The 27,740-nt window shown below is 53.6% G+C and overlaps 1 protein-coding gene across 1 annotated transcript in view; it reads right to left on the reverse strand.

Annotated features, from left to right (window-relative positions):
• Positions 1-2,469: 2,469 nt before the first annotated feature.
• Positions 2,470-27,740, reverse strand: part of LOC128848302 (butyrophilin subfamily 2 member A1-like) — a 76,780-nt gene continuing 51,509 nt past the window's right edge. The window contains exons 8-11 of the mRNA XM_054048215.1: positions 16,981-17,001; positions 14,868-14,873; positions 14,753-14,779; positions 2,470-3,023 (exon numbers count right to left, since the gene is read on the reverse strand). Of these exons, the coding sequence (XP_053904190.1) occupies positions 2,470-3,023; positions 14,753-14,779; positions 14,868-14,873; positions 16,981-17,001 (608 nt within the window). The remainder of the gene's footprint in view (positions 3,024-14,752; positions 14,780-14,867; positions 14,874-16,980; positions 17,002-27,740) is intronic.

The following is a 27,740-nucleotide window of genomic DNA, read 5'->3' on the forward strand; positions in this document are numbered from 1 at the left end:
AGTCCTCTCTGTTTGGCTGGTTTGGTGTGCCTTAGAGGTGGAGAACCACCAGCCTGAGGCTGTGACTGCCCTGTTTCTCAGCAAATTGCCCTGAATTGGTACTCTCAGTAGTGTCCCACGGGAGCACCCCTTGTTACAGAAGGGCAGATGGGATCACTTGCACCTGTAGGGAGCCTGCTGAGGTCACTAGCTCAGCACTGAGAAGAAAGCAGAAGTATAAAAGGCTGAACCAGGGAGCAGTAAGGAGGCTCCTCAGAACCACTGCTATGCTGTGATGCACCATTAAAGGTAATAGAGACACTTGGTGGAGGTTCGCTGGCTGCTTAATTCACACAGAGGTCTGCCAGTCTGGGATTGCTGGAACTGATGGGGGAGCCCATTCATACTTAGACATTTAAAAATGAACATTGCCTGCAATCTCTTCATGACACTTCATGCTGTAAATTGTGAGTGACAACACATTTTTATGTCTTGTCAGACAGTAAAAACCGTGTTGTATATTAACCTATTTGCCAACATATTTTCCCATGTAATAACACAGTGAGCTTGGATAAGAAGCCACAGTAATTACACATAATTCAGTGAGAAATAGGGAAAGGAACGCAGATATTCTGACGGAAATTTTAAGGAAAAATTATCTATTTTTTTTTTATATTAACATTCCCCTGTGTTAAAATCTAGGAAAAACACACAGCTTCAGCAGCCCATGCCACCTAGACACCAGCAGACTGGATAAAAACACAAATGAATCCATCAAAAGATAACGTTAGGGTATTTATTTTCAAATAATCAAGGTAAGTTTAGGGCACGCTGACATGAATGGCATATTGTGAATAAATTTTCAAAACTGAATTATTACATTGAAAATGTTCATAACGCTTCACGTTTAAAACAAAAAGTAGTTCTAGCAATGCCATGTGATGTGCCTCCCCTCATACTCTGCTCATACTTCAAGAAATTAGGTTCAATGGCTAATTTGAAGGAATTAGACCAATCAGTCACTATTTTAACAGAGCATTCCTGAAGGTGGGGGAGCCCAGAGGGACTGAGATGAATTTCCTGGAGCAACTTTATTTTCTTTGTACTCTAAATCTCACATGACAACAAAATATCACCCTTTCGACTGATTTATGGCCGAGAAGAAAGGTTTCCTAATAAAGCTTCACCAAATTTCATGTTATATGTCATCAAGTGCCAGCGTCTTTAATACAATTAAGTTAATTTGTGATGATCCAGTAAAGGAATACAACCCCTTCTCTGTTTCTTTACCAAACTACATTTGTTTCATCCTTAGAACCAAGAACATGAAGAGCCCAGCAGTACATTGAAATCAACAGTGGACACTGACAGTACATTTCCTGCAAATAATATTTCTAAAGAAAAATAAATTAAGAAAAGGATATTGTAGAAGAGATTTCTATATATAGGAAGATAGCGTTTGAGGTTTGGAACCATGATTTGTTAATTGATGTGAGAACAAGAAAGGAAGTGTCATATCTTGATTACCGATTATATGAAGCTAGAAAGTTAAAAATCACATGAATTAATACTAACAGAAGTTCAAAGACTATTTTATAATCTTGTGTGAGTTAACTTAAATATATTGCTTAATTAATTCTATCATTTTTTCACCAATTAATTGTCAAAGATGTAGTGCAGGGGGTGGGTGTATGTGCCCGGCCTTCCAGAGAGAACCAGTCAAGACAATAAAGAGAGGAAAAGAGAGCAAGAGCAGCTGCACATGTGTAGTTGTGATGTTTATGACACATGTACATAGTAACTGAGCAACCCAGTCTGACAATTGAATAATTTTTTTGTTAAGATAAATATTTTGGATTTCTTGAAATTCCACAGCTGAAATACAAATTACACTATTTAGAGAAGTTAAACTTCAATATAGATTTGAGGGAAGAATTTAAAAAAAAAGTAAATAATTCCATTTCTAAAAATATGTTTAGAGCTTGTTTTTGACATGCTGTTGAAATGTAAATGAAAATGTTCTTGCGTTTACACCTTGTGACAATATTTTCTAAATTAAAATAATCTTTTTTCTTTCATATTTTACATTGAGATTTCACAGGGGTAGAATATTTTGACAGGAGTGAATGATCCCAGGGGTAGCAGATGGTGATGGACAAGGCAGGGGATGGGGAAAGGTGAGGACAGCAAAAACCACTAGCTGTCTGGCAGTATTTCTTACCAGCATCACCCTGTGCCAGGGATGGAGCAAACACAGGGGGAGGGGGAAAATCTGTCTTGCTGCTTCCAGCAAGTGGCACCCATTCACCCAGCCTGGGCTGGGGTTGCCAGGTGTCCAGTTCTTGACTGGAGCCTCCAGTTGAAAAGGGAAACTGGCAGCATCCGATCAGTACAAAAAGTCCAGTTCCCTGCAGTAACTGCCCCCCACCACTGGGGGGCGGGAAGAGCAGCAGTGCTTGGAGGGGCCAGTCTGTGCCGTGGGGGTCACTGTCAGGGAGAGAGAGTCCCTCCGGCCTGAGCTGGGACCGGGCAGATTTTCAGGGGAGCCGCGTTTGTACCCCAAACATAGTAACCAGGACTGAAATAAGGGCGGAGCGTCTCAGAGAAGGTGTCAGTGAAAGTGAAGAGACGGGACCTGTCAGTCACATTGTAAAACGAGACCTCTCCCGCCTCATAGTCCAGGAAAATCCCCACCCGGCTGGGCCTGATGCTCACGGGGAGGGAGGTCGAGGGGGAGGTGAGGGCCTGGTATACCCCACCCTTCAGCCACACGACCCAGTATCCATCCTCAGGTGTGAGTGTGACCTTCTCCTTCCTGCTCACAGGTTCCCTACAAACCCCCAGGTACCAGCCTATCTTGCCTCCCACCTCCACCTCCCAGTAACGCCTCCCATCCGTGAACCCCTCAGCGCCCAGTACCCAGATATCATGCTCAAATCCCTCAGACTTGTTGGGTGGATCCCAGTTTCCATGTTTCACATGTTTCCGACCCTCAGACAGGACGAGGTTGGGATTTGCCGTGTCTGGATCCAGAGTCACGTCCACTGGGGAGAGAGTCACAGAGTCAGTGCTGGGAGCAGGGGCTGGTCACTGGCATCAAAGGGAAATTAACCTGCATCCCCGTCACTCCCCATGGTGCCTGCCCCTTCCCTCGCACCCCCTCCTCCTGGCACCTTCCTCTTAGTTCTCCACCCTGCCCTTCCCCTCGCCCTCTGCCCCCCTGACACCAGCACCCCTCATCCCCCCTCTAGTGCCTTGGTGCCAGCCCCTCCCTTCACTCTTCCTCTGCCCCCCTGAGTCACATCTCTACCATTGCCCCCATCTGCTCCATGGTGCCTGCCCTTCCCTTCCCCTCTTTGGACCCCTGGTGTAAGCCCTTTCCCTCACCCCATCTCTGCATCACTGGTGCCCGCCCCTCTCCCTCCCTCCGCCTCACTGGTGCCCACATGCCCACACCCCTCTCTCTGCCCCTCTGTGTTCACCTGTTCCCTTGCCCCCACTCTGCCCCCTGGTGCCCCTCCCCTCTCCTCTCCTTGCATCTGCCCCTCTGCTCAGTCCCCACATCCCTCCTGGTGCCTGCCCTTCCCTCACCCCACTCTGTCTTCCGGGCACCCACCCCTCATGCCCTTCACCACTTTTATAACTGCCCCTTTCCTTTGCTCCCCTGTTGCCCCCCTGGGGTCTCTCCCACCCCTCACCCTCATGGCCCTCTGGCACCCGCTCTACCCCTCCCCCCTCTTTCTCCCCTTGTCACCTACACCTTCCCCCACCAACTCCTTTCCCCTGGTGCCAGCCCCTCCTTCTACCCACCCTCTGCTTTCCCAGTGCCTGCCCCTCTGTTCACCAGTAGATCTCCCCCACTGCACCTTGTTTTGTCATCTGCCACCACTGAGAACAGCCCAGCCCCATCCTCTTTGGAATTCTCCTTCAGGTAGTTGAAGGAAGCTAGCAAATCCTCCCTCACTCTTTTCTTCTGCAGACTAAATAGGCCCAGTTCCCTCAGCCTCTCCTCATAAGTCATGTGCTCCAGCCCCCTAATCATTTTTGTTGCCCTCCGCTGGACTCTCTCCAATTTGTCCACATCACTTCTGTAGTGGGTGGACCAAAACTGGATGCAATACTCCAGAGGTGGCCTCACCAGTGCCGAACAGAGGGGAATAATCACTTCCCGCGATCTGCTGACAATGCTACTACTAATACAGCCCAATATGCCGTTGGCCTTCTTGGCAACAAGGGTACACTGCTGACTCATATCCAGCTCCTCATCCACTGTAATCCCCAGGTCCTTGTTCTTGGTGCCTGCCCATTTGCTCCCCCGCCTCATGATCTTGGCACCTGCCCCACCCTTCATCCCTTCCACCTCCTGGTGCCCGCTCCTCTTGCCCTCACTGATTGCCCTTGTGCCTGCCCCTTCCTTCTTCCCCTCCACCTCCCCTTCTGCTCCTGTCACCTGCCCCTCTCCTTTCCTCTCCCAGCATCAGCCTGTCCCTTTCCCCCCACATATTAAACTCTCCTTCCGGTGTCCCAGCTTTTTCTTAAAAATGGGCAAATTGTCCTGTATTTTCTGTCTCTGCCCCATCAGTAGTGGCAGGTCCTGCTGCTGGCTGGATCCCTGCTCACCAGACACCCACCCACTAGTGGTGAGGAGGAGGTGGCCAGTGGATGACGATGGGGGTGGGTTTGCAAGGCTGGTGTGGGGTGAAGATGCAGAACGCAGGGCTGGACTCTCCCTCTGCTGGTCCATCAGTGCAGCCCCCATTGCGTGCCAGCTCTCAGCCAGCAGGGCCCTAACCCCGTCCCGTTTCTGGCCAGCGCTGGCTTCGCGCTGCGAGCTGCGGTAGCTGGTGAGAGCAGGCAGGCACCAGGCGGCAGCTGGTTACATGTTGCCCCTTCTTCCCACCCCTCGGCCCTTTACATGTTCCCCCTCTCACTGTCCTCTCCCTGTTTTGCTCCTTCCTGCCCCCAGCCCCACTGCTCCTCCATATCTGCTGCCTCCCAGTGGGGCACATCCTAGGGTTACCATACGTCCGGATTTTCCCGGACATGTCCGGCTTTTTGGGCTCCAAATCCCCATCCGGGGGGAAATCCCAAAAAGCCAGACATGTCCGGGAAAATCGGGACATGCGGGGCCAGCGGTGCCGAGCCGGGGGCTCGGGGGCCGGGCCGGCGGTGCGGGGCCGGGCCGGGGGCTCGGGGGCCGGGCCGGCGGTGCGGTGCCAGGGGCCGAGCCGGGGACCGGCAGTGCTGGGCGGGCCGGGGGTGCTCGGCTGGGGTCCCGGGGGCCGGGCCGGGGACCGGCAGTGCTGGGCGGGCCGAGGGTGCTCGGCCGCGGTCCCGGGGCCGGGCTGGGGACCGGCAGTGCTGGGCGGGCCGGGGGTGCTCGGCCGGGGGCCGGGCCCCGGGCCGGCACCCCAGGGCCCGACCCGACCCAGGCTGGAGACGCCGGGGGGGCCAGACTGGGACGCGCCTCCTCCTCCCACACCCCCCTTACCTGCTTCAGGCTTCCTGCGAATCAAATGTTCGCGGGAAGCAGGGGAGGGGGCGGAGTTGGGGCGGGGACTTTGGGGAAGGGGCAGAGTTGGGCGGGGCGGGGGCGGGGCTGGGGGTGGGGTCCCGTGGAGTGTCCTCCTTTTGGAGGCTCAAAATATGGTAACCCTAGCACATCCTGCTCCCAGTACTGTGTGAAGAACCAGCCCCTGATCTGAGAGCTCAGCAGCTCACCAGCGGCCTCGCCGGCAGGCTCTTTCCTTCCCCCACTGCCTCTGGCTGGGCCAGCACTCTGGGAAAGCCCAAGACCTTCCAGCCCAGGGCAATAGCTAGGAGGAGCCAAGCCCTGCATGTGCCAACGTCCCCTGCCCCCCCCAGCGCTGGCACAAGGAAGCCTCTCCTCTCCTTAGCTAAGCTCTGGAGTGGGGGAGGGGGGGCGTGATTTTCAGCCTGTTCATGTCCCAAACCTGAAGTCTCCATAGCAGTCCCCAGGGTAGGGTCCTGCCCCCAGGGAGTGCGGAGCTACTCCATCCCCTAGGCACCCTCCCTGCTGAGCTGCCTCTCTTGCCTGGTTCGCTGAAGCCCCTGCAATCAGATTCCCTGGGCCCTGGTGCACAATGCATCCTTAGGGCTTAACCCCTTCCTGCCTGCGCTAGAGTAAGAGGAGGCTGGCTAGGTTATGTCAGTGGTCATCCCCTGCTATAACCCCTCCCCTCACTGGGGTTATGGATGACTAGGGGCAAGGGACAAGTGGTACTGTGGAGTCGCAGGCACCTGGGAGGCAGAGGCATATGAGGGATGGGGAATCCCTGTTGCTTTGGAGGGGGGATTTCCTCACTTCCTGCCCCCTCCATCTGGGAGAAGGTGCATCGGGTGCCAGTCCCAGTCCATACCTGTGCAGTGCGTCTGCACTAGGAGTTTGCACCGGGGCAGCTACATCGGTGCAAGGAAGCCCCAGCAGACTCATAGACTCATAGACTTTAAGGTCAGAAGGGACCATTATGATCATCTAGTCTGACCTCCCGCATGATGCAGGCCACAAAAGCTGACCCACCCACTCCTGGAATAATTCTCTCCCTTGACTCAGCTGTTGAAGTCCCCAAATCATGATTTAAAGACTTCAAGTCGCAGAGAATCCTCCAGCAAGCGACCCCTGCCCCATGCTGCGGAGGAAGGCGAAAAACCTCCAGGGCCTCTGCCAATTTACCCTGGAGGAAAATTCCTTCCCGACCCCAAATATGGCGATCAGCAGAACCCCGAGCATGCGGGCAAGATTCTCCAGCCAGACCCACGTTGACCATTGATACTAATTACCAGCGATGGCATGTTATTGACTTATTGACTAAAATCATGTTATCCCATCAAACCATCCCCTCCATTATCAAGCTTAATCTTAAAGCCAGAGAGGTTTTTCACCCCCACCGTTTCCCTCGGAAGGCTATTCCAGAACTTCACCCCTCTGACGGTTAGAAACCGTTGTCTAATTTCAAGCCTAAACTTCCCGACGGCCAGTTTATATCCATTTGTTCTCGTGTCCACATTAGTACTAAGCTGAAATAATTCCTAATAATAATTCAGCCTGAGACAATGCTGTGCCAGGGGCCATAACCCCTCCCCTCACTGGGGTTATCGGTCAGTAATTACAGGGTCACTGGAGCAGGGGAGCTGGACTCTGGGCTCCAAGATACAGCATGACCCACTGGGCTGCAGAGTCATTCTCACCCCCACGCTCTGGCCCAGTGCCCATGGCAGTGTTTAGACACAGGGGGGCATCTTCAACAGGAGAGATTGAGGGAGCCCCACATCAGACACCCAGAGCCCAGCGGTTCCAGCCCTCACCTGAGAGGAGGAGACCCACATTCCAATTCCTGCCTCACATCACACATGGGGCACCTTTTGTTGTTCATTGAAACTAGTCAGCAAACTCAACATGGATTCTGGAATAGTTTCAATCAAAGCAAAAATATAAACTATTTCTCCAAAACATTTCTCCCAGCCCCACTGCAAACCTGTCTGAGCAACTTAGGAGTCCAAACTCCAGAGACTTGCAGTGAGTGACTGTCAACATCCCCAGAAACTCACAGTTACGGGCAGGCCATGTTCAGGGCATCAGCTATGAAACATTCCAGAGCTGCTGTTAAATTTGCCCTTGGTAGAAAAATTCCCTCCTCCAGACCCTGATCTCACCCCCACATCAGGCTGAAAATGAAGACTTGGCTCCAGCCTGAACTCTCTGCCCAGAGAGATTTGTCCAATGGACTCTGCAGCTGCACCTGGGTGTCTCCCAGAGCGGATAATGGTCCCAGAGACAGTCTCAGATCCTCAGGGGCTCAGGTTCCTCAATCTAATGACTGCGCCAGCCACCCTCTCACTCTCATTAATTGGCCCTGGGTCAGACACGCTGGGAACTTTCACACCCAGACACTGGAGACACTTTGGATTCATCTACACAGCCCGTGGCAGCAAGTCTCAGAGCCAAGTGGACAGACTGAGGTTTGTGGGGCTCCTGCTATGGCGCTAAAAAGAGCCATACAGACCTTCTGGCTCAGTCTGAATTTCAGGCTCTTAAGCCCAGGGAGCAGGGAGGGCTTCAAACCCAGGCTCCAGCCCCAGACACAACATCTACACAGCTGTGTTTAATGCTGTAGCACAAACCCCACAAGCCGATGTCTGTCACCCCGGCTGTGAGACTCGCCCAGGAGGGCTGACAGAGCAGCACGGCACAGACACCTTCCATGACTGTGGGATGTTCACTCTCCCAGGCTGGTGTCTGGAGGGCCAGCAACAGCCAAGGGTGTTCCAGCTCCCATTGCTGGAAGTGCCCAGGCACCCCACAGTGACGTCCTGAGGAGGGCCAGTGACTGGAAAGAGTCACCCTGACGCACCGCAGACAGGACTTGTCCAATGCTGTGCACTGACTGTGGGCAGGATGGGAACATAAGATGGGGCTGCCTCCAGGAGCAAGGATGGGCAGACTGGCCTGGTTTCCCAGAACACTCGGGGAACAGGGGAGTTCCAGGTTACTAAAGACACCCTGCCATGGCGAGGTCAGGCCCAGGACTGTGGGAACCCCATTTTGGGCTGGGAAAAGTGACCCCCCCCTAGGGTTAATTTGTTTCGAGTGCAGGGAAAGGGGACATGTAAAAAGATGCTGCCCTACAAGAACTTTGGATTTTGGGCAGAGGGGATGTCGCTATGGGGCAGGAAGAGCTTCTAGTACTGGGTAAAATGGGTAGCTAAGAAAGCAGGCCCTGGGGTATAAGCATCAGAAGGAGAGGCGAGCCATGGGTTTCAGACGTCCCTCTGCTTACCAGGGATACCTTAGCCTCACTCCCAGGTTCAAAGCTTGGGAATTGGGGGTGCTTGAGCAGCTTCCCCCAAGAACCTGAAAGGACTCCTTTGGAAAATGATCCAACCAGCAGCTTAGTGGACAGACGGCTCTCTGGGTCAGGGGATCTGGGGCAGAAGTTAAATGTGATTCAGCATTTCTGGTGGTCCGAGGAGAGGGGTGTGTCAAGAGCTCTGAGCAGGCTATTGAACAGCAAATGGGTCAATGCACTGAAAAAGGAATAGGGCATTTGGCAGAAGAAATTCTGCTCTAGCTCCCAAGAAACCCAGCCATTGAAGCTAAAGCTCCAGCACCCATGTGAGCCAAGGACTGATGTGATTACTGATATTCAGGAGAAACTCACAGCTGCTGAATGTACCAAGCGCCAGGCACCAACGCACAAGGAGGAAGTGGCAGTTGGAATTGCCAATACCCCTGGTCAAGGAGCCCAGGCCCTAGAGGAGAAGCAGCACCTGGAGACCAGAATAGTTCAGCCAAGAGAGGAGTAAAGCAACAGGGAGATGGGGAACAACAGTCTCAAGGCAGCCAAACTGCAGGCAGCCAAGGTAGAAAATGAGCCAGGCAAGAGCAAAGTTACCCAGGAGCCAAAATGGGAAGGGCTTGAACAAGCCCTAGGCCTTGCGAAGGAGGGGCCCAGAAAGGGCTGCAGGATGTGTCTGGTGTGGCTGGGAAACTAGAGGACGGTTTGCTGGAACACATGAGCTGCCACACCACTTAGAAGGAAGAGAGTTGGAGAAAGTGAGACTGAGGGTATGTCTGCAACTGAGCTGGGAGATGAGATTCCCAGCTCATGTAAACGTACCTGCACTACCTCTGCTCAGGCTAGCATGCTGAAGGCAGCAGTGTAGCCAGGGTAGTGTGGGCAGCTCGGGCCAGCTGCCTGAGTACGCACCAAGGGGGGCTGGGCGGGTTTGTACTCAGGCAGTAGCTGAAGCTGCCACCTGTGCTACCCTGGCCACATGGCTATGTTAGGTGCTAGCTCAGCTACGTCTACATGAGCTGGGAATCACACCTCTTAGCTCCAATGTAGATGTTTCCTAATAGAGGAGAAGGAACAGATTCTGAAACTAGTTAATGAACTAGACAGACTAAAGCTGATGGCTCAGGAGAGGGCAGAGGTGCAGGCTGAGGGCTCTGGTGTGTGCGATAAGAGAGAGCCCAGCAATAAATTACCAGGAGGCTGAATTTACACAGGGGAGTGCAGTGATGCCATGGGTGTCCTTGGAGGTTTTTAGGGGAACAAGTGGATCACCCACTGAAGGGCTGGATGTAAACAGGCACAGATACGGAGGTGCTGGCTAAAAGGGAAGCTGCAGTAGTTGCTGTGTCCTCTACAGCGACCCAGCAAACCCACCCACTAATGAACTGGCGAGAGCTAGAAGAAAAGGTTGCTGCAGCTGAGGGGAGCAGGGCAGAAGGCCTTGCACAGCTGAACACCCTCCAGGCCCAAAGGCTGAGGAGGAGCTGGAGGAGATGCGCTGACAAGGGACTGGATCTCAGCGCAAGCCATCTAGCGGGAGCAGGAGCTGGCCAGTCTCAGCACTGGAAGGTAACCAGGGAACAGCAGTGTTTGTTGCTGCAGAAGGAGCTGACGATCCTCCAGAATCAGTTTAAGATCGAGTATGGAACGAAGCCCAGTTCTGAGATGCATATGAAGCAGGAGAGCCCTTGTGGAAAGAGATCACATTATGGCAGAGAGAGAAGATGAATCCTCTCCAGAAAATAGAGCAGCTGGGCAGCGAGCTATGCCAGCCAGCTGGAGACAAGGTCAGCGCTGTGGTGGGTGCAGAGGTACAGGACCATCGGGTGGAAGATGGGCTGTCTGAGGTGGGGATTCTGGTTGCTAAAGGGAAAATCCACCATGTTAATAACATAAAAACACATATCCAAGTAGGGTGAACAGATAATAAATGTAAAAAATTGGGACAGAGGGTGGGGGGAAATATGCATCTTTATAAGAAAAGACCCCAAATATTGGGACTGTCCCTATAAAATCTGGACATCTGGTCACCCTACATCCCAGAGGAAGCTGAAATAAGAAGGGAAGAGACAAGAGACCTCTCCCCTGCAGAGGCCTGGAAGAGCAACACAAAGCCTGAACTGGAGCTGGGCTATAAAGAAGTCCATCCGAAAGGAAAAGACGACCCCCCAGGGAGGAGCAGGAAGATGCTTTTCCAACTGAGAACATTACACACAGTCATGTGGGCAGAGGAGGATCCAGAATGGGCTCCCAAAGCTCCTTTGCTGAAGGCTGCAGGAAAAAGGACGTGGCCAGTAGTAATTAATGATGCAAAGAAGGAGCTAGTCTGAATGAAAGAGACCTTGGAAGAGACTCACTGCAGATTTATGTGAATTCAGGGGACATCATTACTTGGTAGTTGTGGATGATTTTTCCAGGTATGTAGAAATAGTGTACTTGGAAGACCTAACACACCAGAGTGTTATTGAGCAACTGAAGTGCACTTTTGGTCATTTCAGGATTCCAGAAGAACTTGTGACAGAGCATGGACCACAATTCACTGCAGCAGAATTTAATTTATCCAAATAAAATATGGCCTTCCTCATATTACTAGCAGCCCATATTACTCACAAGCGAATGGAGAAGCTGTACAGAGGAGTCGGATCTTACGCGGGGGTTAGGTTCTGAAGTCAGCGCGTAAGGCGAAAATCGCATGTAGTCAAACGCTCATTGAGTGGAATGGCGGCCGGACTCGCCCGCACTACAGGTACTGTATTTAAATTGTTATTTTTCTTTTTTTGTTTTTTGCCGAGTGCGTCTAGTTAAAATTGCGTAAGTTAAATGCGCCTATGATGTGACTCCACTGTACAGACAGCCAAGAATATCCTACAGCAGAAAGATCCATTCTTTGCTCTTCTGAGTTACAGATCAACACCAATAGCAGCTCCTGAATACAGTGTTGCACAACTCCCGATGGGAAGACAACTCAGAACTGCCCTCCCAACATAGGGAGTAGCCAAATCTGATGAAAAGGCAAAAAGAGCTTAGGAACACTTTTACAACAGACACCACTCAGAGACCTACCAGGTCTAGAACCTGGTGACGGTGTTTGTGTCAAACTGGATGGAGAAAAAGAATGGAATACTCCAGGTGTCGTAAAAAATAATTCAGCACCCAGGTTGTATGTGATCGAGACTGACAGAGGAGAGCTCAGCAGAAACTGTCAATATCTACAGTTTGTTCCTCAAAAAGAACAATCGACAGAGCAAACTCTACAGATGGTGGATGCAGAGCAAGAAGACGACTCAAGGATACCAGACGGACCACAGTCAGTCATTGCAACTAATGAACACCCAGAGGACCAATCCATTACATATTCGTGTCATGTAATTAGAAGACCAGTACCACTCAGAGACACCTGACAGACTGACCCGTACTGCACTCCAAATACATTGTGACAGTGTCAATACTGTAAATGGTAGGAATGTAGGATTTAAAGGGGGAGATGGAATGGAATGCTAAACTGTATTATACTGTTCAGCCACTAGGTGCTGCTGTGTGCTAAATACATTATTAAAACACTCCTCAGTCAGACCTGGCAGAGCATTAATTGATCTTACACTGAACACAGCTGGTGTGTATCTGGCTCGGAGGAAAGCGCTGTGGTGTGGCCAGTCCATATCTGGCACAGGAGCATAACACCAGTGGTGAAAGTTCAGTGATATTGACTACCTCTGCGATGGCCAGAGGGCCTGACTTAGGTTTGGTCTACACTACAGAGTCAGTCTGACGTAAGGCAGCTTATGTTGACCTAATTATGTCAGTGTACACACAACAGCCTTGCTCCCACTGATGTAAGTGCTGCACTACACCGACATAATAACTCCACCTGCACAAGAGGCATAGGGCTAATGTCGGTGTAGTTAGGGTGATGCAGTGTTGGTGCAGGCACTGCCTTACTTACATCAGTTGTTGGCTGTCGTTAATTTCATGGCTCCAGAGCAGTGAAATTATAAAGAAAGCCCAGGCCTATGGTGGGTTTCAGCTGAAGCCCGGCTGCCTCCATCCTAGCTCCCTGCTAAGGGAGGTGAGAAGCCTGGGTGGCTGCCCAAGATCCCCGTGGGGCAGCTGGGCTCCTGGCGGGGAGCTGGGCACAGCTGAGAAAAGGAAGGCAGTGTGGACAACAGCCACCCCAGTAATTACTGCCGTGGCTGTAAGGCGACCTAACATAGGTTGACTTAAGTTTGCAGTGTAGACATGCCCTTACAGAAGGTACAAGTGCTGTCCTAGGAACCAGCAGATCTAGGCCCAGCTTCGCCACAGGCTGCCCATGTGACCTTGGACAAGTCACTGAGTCTCTCTGTGTTTCAATTCCCCAGCTGTGAAATGGGGATAATCGTCATGGGCGGTGGGTAAAATAGGCCAGGCTCTGGCCCCGCCCATGTTCCACACTTTCCCCCAAGCCATTGCCCAAGCCGGCGGGAGGTCAGCTTTGCCGCTGGCCAGAGGCTAACAACCCGGTGCTGGGGGCGGTGCAGAGGCCAGCCGGTGACCTGGCACTGGGGGCCGGCACTGGGGCGGTATGGTGCTGGTGCCGGCCAGTGGCTCAGGACAGTTTGGCCAGGGCTCCTCTGGCTGCTGGGGGGAGCAAGCGCATTCAGGGTGCTGGTTGATGGGGGGGTGCGGACATTTGGGGCTCCAGCAGATGGGGGTTGGGAGAGAATGGGGCCTTGGGCAGAAGGGGCTGGGCCATGTGGCTAGTTTCCCTGAAGGGAGGCACATGTGCCACCCACGATAATCATCCTTCCATCCCCCACCCTGTGTCCATCTGGTCTATTCAGACTGGGGAAGGGATGGTCTGTTCTGTGTTTTATAGCTCCCAGCACCCAGGGCCCTGAGCATGGCTGGAAACTCCAGGCCGTCCTGCACTGCAAATAGTATCAGTGTGTTTAGGGTCAGATTGTGCCACACTGACTCACGCTGGGCAGCCCCTCAAGTCCCATCGCACCAGGGTGGCAGAATCCGGCCTTTAACTCAAAAAGAAATTATATTTGTTTTATGCTGCCCTCAGATTTCCCAAGTGCTGCAGATGTTCCTGTTGAAGCCTGCACCTGGGGTGCGGAGTTGTCCTGGGGGAGCTGGAGTGTGGATAACTGAGCAAGGGACAGTCGGGGCTTGTGGTCCAGGGGAGAGGAGGGGAGGGGATGCTTCTCCTCTTTCCCTTAGAAGTAACTTTAAGGGTTTGTCTACACAGGGAAAAGCCCTGAGTGGCTAGTGCAGAACAGCTAGTCAGCACTGCCTGCCTGTGTGGACACTCTGATTCCACGCTAAGAGTGCCCTTGTCTGCTTTGGGTTAATCCACATTGGAACTGAGTGCCCTCACCCCCTGCTGCAGACTGAGTGCAGAATAATAGTGTCCACACGGGGAGTTAGTGCGGAATAGCTTTAAATTCACACCCTCACTATTATGGCGCAGAACAGCAATTCCACACTAGCCATGCTGGGCTCTTCCCTGTGAATTCCCCACGCCGACAAACCCTCAGTGTGGGGTGAGGAAGCTTAAATTCCTTGTTCCTCACCCAAGCAACCCTTCTAGAGCCACCAGCTGCCCCTCTGCCCTCCACCCACACTCTGCCTCTGCATCCAGCAGGTTTGGATAAGCTCATCGGCTGGATGTTTCTGCCAAACAATGGTGAGCAGTGAAATAAATAAATAATTGACTAGAGGCTATAACATAGCAACAGAGAGCAGTTAAACAGTTGCCTCCAGCTTCCCCCTCACAGCAGGTACCGTGTGTGTGTGTGTGTGTGTGTGGAACCTGGGTATTCTCTATTCTCTCTCTCTCTACCTTTCACATGGACAATGACATTTCCCCCCACCCCTTAGTTATTCTGAGAGCTGTAAGAGGACTGAGCAGGGACCAAGTATCCCAGGAGAATGGGACTGAGAGGGACTGCGGCAGTATCAGCGTTAGTTACCTGCGTATCCTCGGGCTCTGGTGAGTCCTGAAATAATCAGACATGAGAATTTACACAAACGAAATGCAGCCTCAGCAAGTCACACACTGTGAAAAACAAACGACACGGAGCTTACCCAGTTCTGCCAGAGGGTCCATGGGAATGAGAGGGGAGAAAAGGGAAAAAAGAACATAAATGAATCAACAGGAGAGATTCTCAGTAACAAAAGTGCCCAGTTCTAAACCCACATTACATTGGCCTCAGTGGGAATTTTGCCTGAGTAAGGACAGCAGGATTGGGCTCCTAATCAGTAGTTAGGGCTTCTCCTTTATTGCACCTGATCCCCCAAAACCTCCCCCAAGAAATCAATGAGGCTGCACCTATGAGTCAGGGGGGCAGATAAAGGGCCCGGTTCTCTCCCTGCTCCAGTCACTGTGTGCAGGGATGGTGCAAACTGGTTGGGACCAGGCCTTGAACATCAGAGAATTCCCCTGGCATAGGGAGAGCCCAGCTGGGGTAAAACAGCATAACTGGCTCCTATGCCAATTGCCCCCCTCATCCTGGTGTAGGGGGCATGTCAGGGCTGGGACTGAGGGGCTGGGGTGTGTGTGCTGGGGCGGGGCAGGGCACATCACCAATTCTCAGGGACCACAGCCAGCTGGAATCAGAACAGCCCTGGGGGCAGCCTGAGAACCAGGGAGCCATAACCAGCTCCCGCCCTGCCCCCGCCCCCCACCTAGAGCAAGTCCTGGCCCAGCAGAGAACCTGTGCCTGCAGCTCAGAGAACTCTTCCTTCATAAGTGTCTCCATCCTCTGGGTGATGCTGGTGACCCCAAGGAGTGATGAGCTCCTACAACTCCTGCCGGCTTCAGTGTGATCAGACCCATGTGCCTGAGCCTACAGGTGGTGTGTGTGGTGTGTGGGAACCAATAGGGCTCAAAGGGCCCAATCCTGCTCCAAGGAAACCTATGTGTGCGGGAGAACATCCATGGCGAGTTCACAGGGTGGGCCCTATTCATGTAAAATAATTATTGTTCTTGTTACAGGGGGTCTTTGGTGTCAGTAAGTGAAGTGTGTTTGTTTGTGTTTAAGACTGTATTTCCAAGGATTATTGTGAAAAATAAAACAATTAATATTAGGGTTGCCAGGTGTCTGGTTTTTGCCTGGAACACCTGGTCGAAAAGGGACCCTGGTGGCTCCGGTCTGCAGTGCTGACCGGGCCATTAAAAGTCCAGTCTGCAGTGCAGTGGGGCTAAGGCAGGCTCCCTGCCTGCGCTGGCTCCGTGTGACTCCTGGAAGCATCCAGCATGTCCTTGCAGCCCCTAGGCACAGGGGTGATCAGGGAAGCTCTGAGCACTGCCCCTGCCCTGAGTGGCGGCTCCACAGCTCCCATTGGCCGGGAACCAGGGCTAGTTTGAGGTGCGGGGGCGGTGTCTGCGGGCACTGAGGCACCTGGCCGACCCTGCACCTAGGAGCCGGACATACTGGCTGCTTCTAGGAGCTACTCAGAGCCAGGGCAGGCAGGGAGCCCCGCTGACTGGGAGCCGCCTGCAGTAAGCGCCACCAGGTTGGAGCCCGCACCACAAACCCTCTCCAGCACCCCAACCCCCAGCCCCAGTTTGGAACCCTGTCCTGCACCCTAACTCCCTCCCAGAGCCCACACCCCAACCCCCTGCCCCAGACCTGAGCTCCCACCGGCACCCAAACTCCCTCCTGGAGCCCACACCCCCTCCCACACCCCAAACCCCTGCTCCAGCCTTGAGCCTGCTTCCACACTTCAAACCCCTTGGCTCCTGCCCGGACCCCCTCCTGCACCCCAAACCCCTCATCCCTGGCCCCACCCCAGAGCCCACACCCTGAGCTGGAGCCTTCACCCCCTCCTGCACCCCTGCCCCAGCCCAGTGAAAATGAGTGAGGGTGGGGGAGAGTGAGCGACAGAGGGAGGGGCGATGGAGTGAGTGGGAGCTCGGCCTCAGAGAAGGCGCAGGGCCTAGGGGAAGAGGCAGGGCAGAGGGTGGGGCAAGAGTGTATGGTATTGTGGTATTGGCAACTGTAGTTAATATTCATATTTCAATACCACAAATTTTCCATCCATTATTTCTGGGTAATATCTGGATTTCCCATTGTCATGTACATTACCTGTAACAGTAACACATTAATTTTTTACATTAACACGTCTTTGCACACACAGCTCTGAGTGTTCCTTTTCCAATTTAAAGCATAATCAAAACTAGTAAAAACACACATACCTTTCACTGCCTCATATTCCGCTGGAAAGTAAAAGACACCCTGAGTTAACAATGAGTCTCAAAACTTAATGGGAAATAGTCAAGCGAAAAACAAGGTCTCCCTCACTGGTGATACGAATGTTTTGCAAGATTTGTCCATAAGATGCTAAGCAGAGCACAGCACAGGACCCGGCTTCTTATGGAGGCAGGGACCCAAGGTGTCCTGCACCAGCTGTTACATGTACTATGTTATACACCTCAGACACTGCACAGGTAAACCTGGACCAGAGAGCAGGGCTTCCTGGCTCCACATCACTACTCTCTGTCCCTCCCATATTGATCCCTGAAACTCTCCCCACCTGCCCCTTTTCATCCCCCATTCTCTGCACAGACACACACACCTTTAAGTAGGGTTTCCAAATTTTGGTTGGATGTATTCCTGGAGATGTCATCACATGACATAATCTTTAATTAAAGATTAATCTTTAATTCCTGGAGACTCCAGGCCAATCCTGGAGGGTTGGCAACCCTACCTTTAAGCCCCACCCGATGTCATACCTGCATATCCCATAGCCAGTCTCCTGCCCCACTCCACATTGTTATTTGCATTCCAGTTGCATTTAGAGGTGACACTCAGGACAGGGCTCCACGGCACTAGGTCCTGTACGCACACATTCAGGGCAGGGCCCCATGGCGCTAAGTCCTGTACGCACACACTTAGGGCCGGGCCCCACTGCACTAGGTCCTGTACGCACACACTCAGGCCGGGCCCCATGGCACTAGGTCCTGTACACACACACTCAGGGCCAGGCCCCACAGCCAGGGCTGGATTAACTGTTCTGGGGGCCAGGGGCTAGTTGATTTTGTGGGGCCCCCTAGGGTCTGGGGTTGGGCCAAAAATGAGGGGTTCAGTATGTGGGAGGGGACTGCCAGGGAGTGGGCTGGGTCTGGGGGGTCTGGGAGGGAGGGTGCAGGATCAGGCTGGGGGGTGGGAGGGCGGGGTTTGGGAGGAGGGTAGGGTGCTGAAGCAGGCTAGGGGTGGGGATGTGGGGTCTGGGAGGGAGGGAGGGTGTAGAAGCAGGCTGGGGTGGGGGGCCTGGGAGGGAGGTAGGGTGCAGGAGCGAGCTGGGGGGGTGCAGGAGCAAGCTGGGGGTGGGAGTGCAGAGTCTGGGAGGGAGGTAGGGTGCAGGAGAGGGCTGGCGGGGTGCAGGGTCTAGGAGGGAGGTAGGGCACAGGAGCAGGCTAGGGGTGGGGTGGAGGGTCTGGGAGGGAGGGAGGGTGCAGCAGTGGGGTGGGGGGGTGCAGGGCCTGGGAGGAAGGGAGGGTGTAAGAGGGGGCTGGCATACAGGGTGATTACCTGGTGCTCCCACTTGGTACGGGGGGAGGGACACCTGCAGGCACTGCCCCCCACAGCTCCCATTGACTCCGATTCCCAGCCAATGGGAGCGGCGGGGGTGGAGCGAGCGAAGCACTGGGACAGGGAGCTTCCCTGCGTTAGCAGTGACCGGGCTCCAGCCCGGGGCAGGTGGGGGAGGAATGGGTCAGCAGTGCACAGAGCCGCTTCCCCCCTGCCAGGCAAAGCAGGCCAAGAATGCACCACCAGTTTATGATGCCTGAGGATTTGTCAGTTGTGCCAGATGCGGTTCTGGACTCAACTAAAACCCAGGAAGGAAGTTTCCTAAGCCTGTGTCTGTTGGGGGTAATGACTTGCCCATGGAGGGAGCTACCCCAATCTCCAAACGTTTGTCTGGGAACAAAGGGGCGGAAATTCCAAACTTTGTGAATGTTAAGAATGGCAGTTTATCTGCTGGGGGAGAGTTTGTTTCCAATCTTCTGTCTGAGGAGCAGACAGAATGTGCCTCTCAGCTTATGCTGATCGAGGATATGTCAGTTGTCTCAGAAGTTGTTCTGGACTCAACTGAAACCCAGAAAGATGCTCAGGAAGATGTTTCTGTAGAGCAACCCCTAGCTAAAAAGGGAAAAGACAAAATTTCTGGGGAAAATGAATTGTTTCCTAAAAGTGCTCCTGAAGGAGTAAAACATCATGCCAGCTTTTTTTGCTGCAACTGAAGGGTGTGGAAGTGAGTTGATTGAGTTAGCTCAGAATGAATCATTGCCCGTAGCAAGCAACAGTGTAGGTGCTGAGATATTTGGTTCAGTTTCTAGCTGCCAAAGTTTCTCAACTGTGTATGAATCCGCTGACTTTGTTTTAGAAAGATTCAGGGTGGAAGCCATCCCTACTAAAGCCAACGCTGCCTGTCACTGCTAAGCAGTTCTTTACATGCACCTGGGATGGCCGCTGTTCTATAGTGAATTGGGCCAGCCCCAGTGTTTGTCAGGTAGAAATCCTGAATGGGAAAAGTGGGAAACCCTGGCAGAAATGGTTTCATTCTTCACAGCTCAAAGAGTGGAAGGGTAAACCACCTGACCCTCAAGGAATATCATAACTGTCTTCTCCATCCTGTCGGCCACCCTTCTTGGCCAGCAAGAAGGAACAGCTTTTGGGACATTGGAAAATACACATTGAGTGGGCTGGTCAATGCCTACCCTGATGTTGAGACAGGAAAAGGACAGAAAGGCCCTTGACTTATTATGGCTACCCTCACGTAGGTCACTACTTCATGTTTACCCTATAATGTTGGTCCCAGATTCTCCCAGTATATACGGGGGGAGTGTGGGAATTTGTTCTCTCTTCTCTGCCCCCTCACAGGTCCTGAACATGAGCCATGACATCCCACTGATGCACCAGCACCCTGCTGTTCACCAAGTGTATGGAGTCTAATGCTGTCCAGGCTCTATGATGTACCTGTGATCCTTCTGAACCTCTGGAGGTGCTTGCCAGCTGGAGTCCAGGAAGTCAAATTGCTGTGCCACTTGCATGGATTCTATGGAAATGGGAGCAACCCCCTGGCCCTGCAGCATCACTACCAGTTCTATGCTGTTGGCAACTCCTCAGGTTGCCTCTTGGAAAGCATTGCCAATTGCACACAGAGTGCCACCGGAGAGTCACTCAAGTTTTGTTATGAAACTAAGACCACCCCAGACTCCATCCCATTCTTCTGTAAGCCGTTGTGGTCTCGAACGGGACATAAATCATCAAACACACCCAGTGACAGCCTCCTGGGTGGTGGAAGGTGCAGGGTAGCCCTGGTTTCCTCCGCTGTTTGGGGAACAACCATGCCCCGACATGTCATCATTGTTATTGGAACTCAGACACCTCTGTTACCTGGAGAGGAACTGCAGTTGTCTCTGATCACGCCAGCAGGGAAGAATATCACATGGTTCCTCGTAATCTGGGAACCGCTGAACTGGACTTTAGCTGGACATGACTTGATTCAGCAAGGTCCCCCAGACTGGGTAATTCAATTAAAGGGTGCATATTGTGACAAGCTCATGCCAACAATTTGGTTTAAATTCTATGGGCATATTGCCATTTTGGAGAGATTTCATGAGCCCAGTTTGTACAGAGTGGAATTGGGCCAACAACAAAAAACAATTTTAAATTTCAATGCTCTGATCACAAACCTTGCTCCCCTCTGATGTTTAAGAGCCCCAATTTCAGGACCCCATGTGTTGAAATTGGATCAACAAGAGCATTTGGTTTTTTAACCTCAGATATCTCTGAAGGAGGGTCAAATGCACTTAGAGGACATGAATATCTCTCACATTGCACCTGCATGTGCTCCCTTGATTGGAACTAGCCATAAGGGTTGGGATGAAGGGGTAAAAGATGGTTACTCACCGTTGTAACTGTTGTTCTTCGAGATGTGTTGCTCATATCCATTCCATTAGGTGTGTGCGCGCCGCGTGCACGATCGTCGGAAGATTTTCTACCCTAGCAACACCGGCGGGTCGGCTGTGGAGCCCCCTAGAGTGGCGCCTTCATGGCGCTGAATATATACCCCAGCCGACCCGGCGCCCCCTCAGTTCCTTCTTGCCGGCTACTCCGACAGTGGGGACGGGGGGCGGGTTTGGAATGGATATGAGCAACACATCTCGAAGAACAACAGTTACAACGGTGAGTAACCGTCTTTTCTTCTTCGAGTGCTTGCTCATATCCATTCCATTAGGTGACTCCCAAGCCCAACTTAGGTGGTGGGGTCGGAGTGAGACATTGCTGTGTGCAAAACCGCTGATCCGAAAGCAGCATCGTCTCTGGACTGCTGCACTAGTGCATAGTGAGCTGTAAATGTGTGGACTGATGACCAAACCGCTGCTCTACAAATGTCCTGGATCGGAACTTGTGCCAGGAAAGCCGTCGAGGAAGCCTGGGCCCTCGTGGAGTGAGCGGTGAGGTGCGGTGCTGAGACACCTGCCAGGTCATAGCAAGTCCGGATGCAAGACGTAATCCAGGAGGATAGGCGTTGTGAGGAGACCGGTGAGCCTTTCATTCGGTCGGCCACTGCAACGAAGAGTTGCGTCGTCTTTCTAAAGTGCCTTGTGCGGTCAATATAGAAAGCCAGGGCCCTGCGTACGTCCAGGGAATGCAAACGTTGATCCTGGCGAGTGGCATGTGGTTTAGGATGAAAGACCGGGAGAAATATATCCTGGTTGATATGAAAAGGAGAAACCACCTTAGGGAGAAAGGCAGGATGTGGACGAAGCTGCACTTTATCCTTATGAAAAACTGTGTAAGGGGGCTCAGATGTAAGCGCCCTGAGTTCAGAAATGCGCCTTGCTGAGGTGATGGCTACGAGGAAGGCTGTCTTCCAGGATAGGTACAGAAGTGAACAGGTGGCCAGTGGCTCGAATGGAGGACCTGTGAGCTTGGAGAGAACCAGGTTGAGGTCCCACGTCGGAACGGGCTGACGTTGCTGTGGGTACAGCCGGTCTAAGCCCTTGAGGAATCTAACGACCATCGGGTTAGAGAATACCGAAGACGCGAGTTCCCCTGGGTGAAAAGCCGATATAGCGGCCAGGTGAACTCTAATTGAAGATATCGCCAACCCTTGCTGTTTTAGGGAGAGGAGATATTCCAATATGAGAGGAATAGGTGCCTGTAACGGGGACGTGGCTCGTAGTTCGCACCAACAGGAGAACCGCTTCCACTTGGCCAAGTATGTGGTCCATGTTGAGGGCTTCCTACTGCTCAGCAGAATCTGTTGGACAGAGTGCGAGCACTGCTGCTCTGCCTGGGTGAACCATGGAGCAGCCACGCCGTGAGGTGGAGTGATTGCAGGTCGGGGTGACGCAGGCGGCCGTGGTCCTGAGAGATGAGATCCGGGCATAATGGAAGCGGGATCGGTGTCTGAACCGAGAGCTCCAACAGCGTGGTGTACCAATGTTGTCTCGGCCACGCTGGGGCGATCAGAATCACCTGTGCCTGGTCTCTGCGCAATTTGAGCAGTACCTTGTGGACCAGAGGAAACGGAGGGAAGGCATAAAACAGGTGGTCTTTCCAGGGAAGGAGAAACGCATCCGAGAGGGAGCCCGGAGCTCGACCTTGCAGGGAGCAGAACACGTGGCACTTCCTGTTGTCTCGAGATGCAAACAGGTCTATCTGGGGAAACCCCCACTTCTGGAAGACGGAATGTATGATGTCCGGACGGATAGACCACTCGTGCGTCTGGAAGGACCTGCTGAGTCGGTCCGCTAAAGTGTTCTGGACTCCAGGGAGGAACGATGCCGTGAGATGGATTGAGTGGGCGATGCAGAAGTCCCACAGGCGAATGGCCTCTTGGCATAGAATTGACGAACGTGCTCCTCCTTGTTTGTTGATGTAAAACATGGCCGTGGTGTTGTCGATGAGAACTAACACACATCGGCCACGTAGGAGGTTGAGAAATGCCTGGCACGCCAGGCGCACCGCCATCAGTTCCCGAACATTGATGTGCAGGGCTAGCTGGGATGCAGTCCACAGGCCCTGGGTATAGTGTTCGTCGAGATGGGCGCCCCAACCCAGAGATGAGGCGTCCGTGACTAGGTGCAGAGAGGGTTGTGGGGCGTGAAATGGCATCCCCTCGCAAACCACATTGCGATCTAGCCACCAGGTGAGGGAGGTCAGGACCGAGTTCGGGACCGTGACCACCATGTTCAGGCTGTCCCGATGTGGGCAGTATATTGATGACACCCAGGTTTGAAGTGGGCGAAGCCGAAGTCTGGCATGCCTGGTTACGTACGTGCAGGAAGCCATGTGACCCAGCAGGGTAAGGCACGACCTCACCGTGGTAGTTGGGAAGGCCTTGAGCCCTTGAATGAGGCTCGTGATGGTGCCAAAGCGGTTGTCTGGCAGGATGGCTTGTGCACGTCTGGAGTCTAGGACTGCGCCGATGAATTCTATTCTCTGGGTAGGTTCTAGAGTGGATTTGTCCTTGTTGAGTAGGATGCCCAACTCGTTGAATGTGTGCACTATCATGTGGACGTGCGCTCGAACTTGTTCTTTGGTGCGACCGCGTACCAGCCAGTCGTCTAGGTACGGGAACACCTGTATCCCTTGCCGACGAAGGTACGCTGCCACGACAGCCATACATTTCGTGAACACCCGTGGGGCCGAGGATAGGCCGAAGGGAAGGACTGCAAATTGGTAGTGCACCCTGCTTACCACGAATCGCAGGAAGCGTCTGTGAGGCGGGTAAATTGCAATGTGAAAGTATGCGTCTTTCATGTCGAAGGCGGCGAACCAGTCTCCAGGATCGAGGGAAGGGATAATGGCCCCCAGAGAGACCATGCGGAACTTCAACTTTAGTACGAATTTGTTGAGTCCACGCAAGTCCAAGATAGGTCGCAGACCTCCTTTGGACTTGGGAATGAGGAAGTAACGGGAATAGAATCCCCTGCCCCTTAACTCCACTGGAACCTCCTCTATGGCCCCCATAGCGAGGAGCGTAGAAACTTCCTGTATAAGAAGTTGCTCGTGAGAAGGGTCCCTGAAGAGGGATGGAGAAGGGGGGTGGGAGGGGGGGATTGAAGAAAACTGGATAGCGTATCCCCTCTCCACCGTGCGAAGGACCCAACGGTCCGAAGTTATAAGGCACCAAACACGGTGGAAGTGGGAGAGGAGATCCCGAAAGGAGGGGGCTGGATCCTGGGGGATGACTGGGGCGCCGTCCTCGACCGCACCTTCAAAAGTTCTGCTTGGGGCCTGAAGGTGGTCTAGGTGGCCCCTGGTTCTGACCAGGTTGAGGGCCGGTCCACCTTCTTCTACCACCTCGCCCTCGCCTCCGGGCCGAGTCCTGTCTCTGACGAGGCGGGGGGGGGGGTAGAAGCGCTGAGGCTGCGGTCTAAATGGCCTGCGCTGAGGGCCCACAACATGCATCCCCAGGGAGCGCATGATCGTCCTGGAGTCCTTGAGGCTCTGCAGGCGAGAGTCCGTCTTTTCTGAAAACAACCCTTGACCTTCGAAGGGTAGATCCTGCAGGGTTTGCTGCAGTTCCTGAGGCAGACCCGAGACCTGGAGCCAGGAGATCCTCCGCATAGCGATACCTGAGGCCAGGGTTCTCGCAGCAGAGTCCGCTATGTCTAAGGAGGCCTGTAAGGAGGTCCGAGCCACCTTCTTACCCTCCTCTACCAGGGCTCCAAACTCCTCTCTGGACTCTAGGGGAACCAACTCCTTGAACTTCCCCATAGAGTTCCAGGAGTTAAAGCTATAGCGGCTCAAGAGCGCCTGCTGGTTAGCCGCTCTAAGTTGCAGCCCTCCGGCTGAGTAAACTTTACGGCCGAATAAATCGAGGCGCTTAGCCTCCTTTGATTTGGGCGCTGCGGCCTGCTGACCGTGGCGCTCCCTTGCGTTCACTGATGCCACCACCAGTGAACACGGCTGGGGGTGGGTATACAAGTACCCGTAGTCTTTAGACGGGACAAAGTATTTCCTTTCCACCCCTCTCGCTGTGGGTGGGATAGAGGCAGGAGTCTGCCATATCGTAGAAGCATTGGCCTGTATCGTGCGGATCAGGGGTAACGCCACCCTCGATGGGGCATCCGCTCCGAGGATATTCACGATCGGGTCGTGCACCTCCACTATCTCCTCCGCCTGCAGGTCCATATTACGGGCCATCCTGCGCAGAAGATCCTGGTGAGCCCGAAGATCTATTGGAGGTGGGCCTGTGCACGATGTGCCCGCCGCTGCCTCATCCGTAGAAGAAGAGGAAGATGCCTCCGGTGGAACAGGATCCAAGGGCTGGTCCTGGTCTCCCTGTTCCTGGGCCGGAGCATCACCTGCGCCTGGGTCCAGGGCGTCAGGTGGTGCGGACACAGAAGCCTCCATGCCCCCTGGCGGAGGCCGAGAAATGGTGGACTCCGGGGCCCTTCTGACGGAGTGACCGGAGCGAGAGGTCGAAGCAATTGGAGCCCCTTGCGCCTGATGGTACGCCCACGGGGTCCAAAACGACCAGTGAGATGGGCCATGAGAATGGTCCTCTGTCATGTCCTGCCAATGTCCCAAGTCCTGTCCCTCGGCTTGCCCCTGAGGGGGGTATGCCGATCTCGAGAGGTCCTCCGAGGAGCGGGACACCGATCTCGATGGCCACGGCGGTGCCGAGAGCGTCGAGACGATTCCCGTGGGCTGCGGTGCCGCACTGTGCCGGTCCGGAGATGATCTATCTCTACGCGGTGCCGGCGATCGGTGCCGGGACCGCGACCGGTGCCGATGACCTCGTCGGTGCCGGGAGTCGGATCTGGACCTCGACGAGGACCTGGAGTATGTCCGGTGCCGGGAGCGGCCTCTCGACGTCGAGCGTCGGCCGTAGCGGTGCCGAGAACTACGTCTCGACGTTGATCGGTGCCGACGATCATAGCGGTGCCGAGACGTAGAGCGGTGCCGCGAAGATCTTGGCCGCGAGTACGACCGGTGCCGAGGCGATATTCGGTGCCGGGACTGCGAGCGGCGTGGGGACCTGCTTCGGGACCTGGATCGGTGCCGAGGTTCCAGCCCTTGCGATGGAGGGCGCATTAAGGCAGGTTTCCCCCTCGACTGGACCGGGCGAGTCAACGGTGCCGTCGGTGCCGGTGGTTGAGGCGGTGCCGGCTCCGTGAGAGCTATTAAGTCTCTCGCCGCCGCAAAGGTCTCTGGAGTCGACGGGAGGCACTGTATCACCGCCGGCCTCGGTGGAGACGCTATCTGCACCGGACTCAACGGCCTCGGCGCCGGAGTCGACGGTGCTGGAGGCACCTGTTTCCGGTGCTCCACCGGCGGACGCGGCTCTACCCCCGGCACTGGGGGAGCCGGCGTCTTCGGCACGGAGGTCCCCGTCTTATGGGCTTTTTTATGCCCCGGGGATAATGACCGGCGCCGAGGCACTTGCTGTGCTTGCGGTGCCGACGAGGTCCGGTGCCGGGGAGGCTTGTCCGACGCCACTCGCGTGGTCGTCATAGCCGGTGCCGCCGGGGCACTGCGCACCGAGGCGCTAGGTGCCGGGGCCTGACTTGTAGATGGAGCGTCCGGACTAAGTGCCGCCTCCATCAGGAGTTGCCGGAGCCGAAAGTCCCGCTCCTTCTTGGTCCTTGGTCTGAAGGCCTTACAGATCTTGCACTTATCTGTTTGATGGGACTCTCCCAGGCACTTCAGACAGGAGTCGTGCGGGTCGCTCGTGGGCATAGGCTTAGCGCAGGAGGCGCACTGCTTGAAGCCGGGAGCGTTGGGCATGAGCCCGGCCCCGCGGCCGGGGGAGAAAGGGGGAGACGACCCCCTTAATCCCCTGAACTACAATAACAACTAAAACAACTTTAAACTATTTAACTATTTAACTATAAACACTAGAACTACAACTATAACTATAACTGCGAATGACTAACTAAGCTAGGGAGAGTGGAGAAGAGCTAAGCAGCGCTCCACAGTTCCAACGACCGTCAGGGGCGGTAAGAAGGAACTGAGGGGGCGCCGGGTCGGCTGGGGTATATATTCAGCGCCATGAAGGCGCCACTCTAGGGGGCTCCACAGCCGACCCGCCGGTGTTGCTAGGGTAGAAAATCTTCCGACGATCGTGCACGCGGCGCGCACACACCTAATGGAATGGATATGAGCAAGCACTCGAAGAAGAACCTGGGAATAAGTCTCACTGTTCCTTTGATGTTATCCAGGAAGAGGGGTATGCTATTGTCTATGCTGGTAAAGCATATGTGTGTGTGTAAGGACAAGATGTAATATTGTATTAATTAATGGACATTGGATCCAACCCATGGTGCCTTACATTAACTGCTGTTTCTATAATGTAACCACCATTGCTAGTTGTAATATTAAGTTTACTGTGCCTATATGGACTGTACAACGGTTAAATGCCTATCCTAAGCTCTACAAGGAGGTTTCCCCCATTTCACTGGGAATGGGTCTCACTGCAATTAAGGCAATATTAACTCATCCCTCTTTACAAACTGAGCTGCAGAAGCTAAGAACTTTGGGGTCGAATGGCAAACTCGAGATTCAACACCACAACCAGGAGATCTCTAGGCTGGCAGCCAATTACAAACACAGGCCATCACTCCTGGTGGGAGACTTTGCTTGGGTGGAGCTCCAGTGCAACAGGTCTTTTCAATATCCTGCTTCACCCCATTGTGGTGATCATCGGTTTCTAAATGATACTAGCAATTGGTCTGGTTCTGCTGGTTTGTTGGATACAACGACTGATGCGTCGACTACAATGGATGGAATATCAGACCCGGTACCACGGAGTAAGGATGTGATGGGGATACTCGCTCAGCGCAAGCACCCCATCAATGTGGGGACTTGATACCAGTCAGCTCTGTGTTCTTGGGGAACCAGGGCACAATATCTAGCCTGTCTGACTCATGGAAAACACCCCCCCACACACACCAGTCTCTGCTTGAACCAAAATGGATCAGAGAAAAGG

The sequence above is a fragment of the Malaclemys terrapin genome, chromosome 13, assembly GCF_027887155.1.
Source record: "Malaclemys terrapin pileata isolate rMalTer1 chromosome 13, rMalTer1.hap1, whole genome shotgun sequence".
Taxonomy (NCBI): Eukaryota; Metazoa; Chordata; order Testudines; family Emydidae; genus Malaclemys; species Malaclemys terrapin.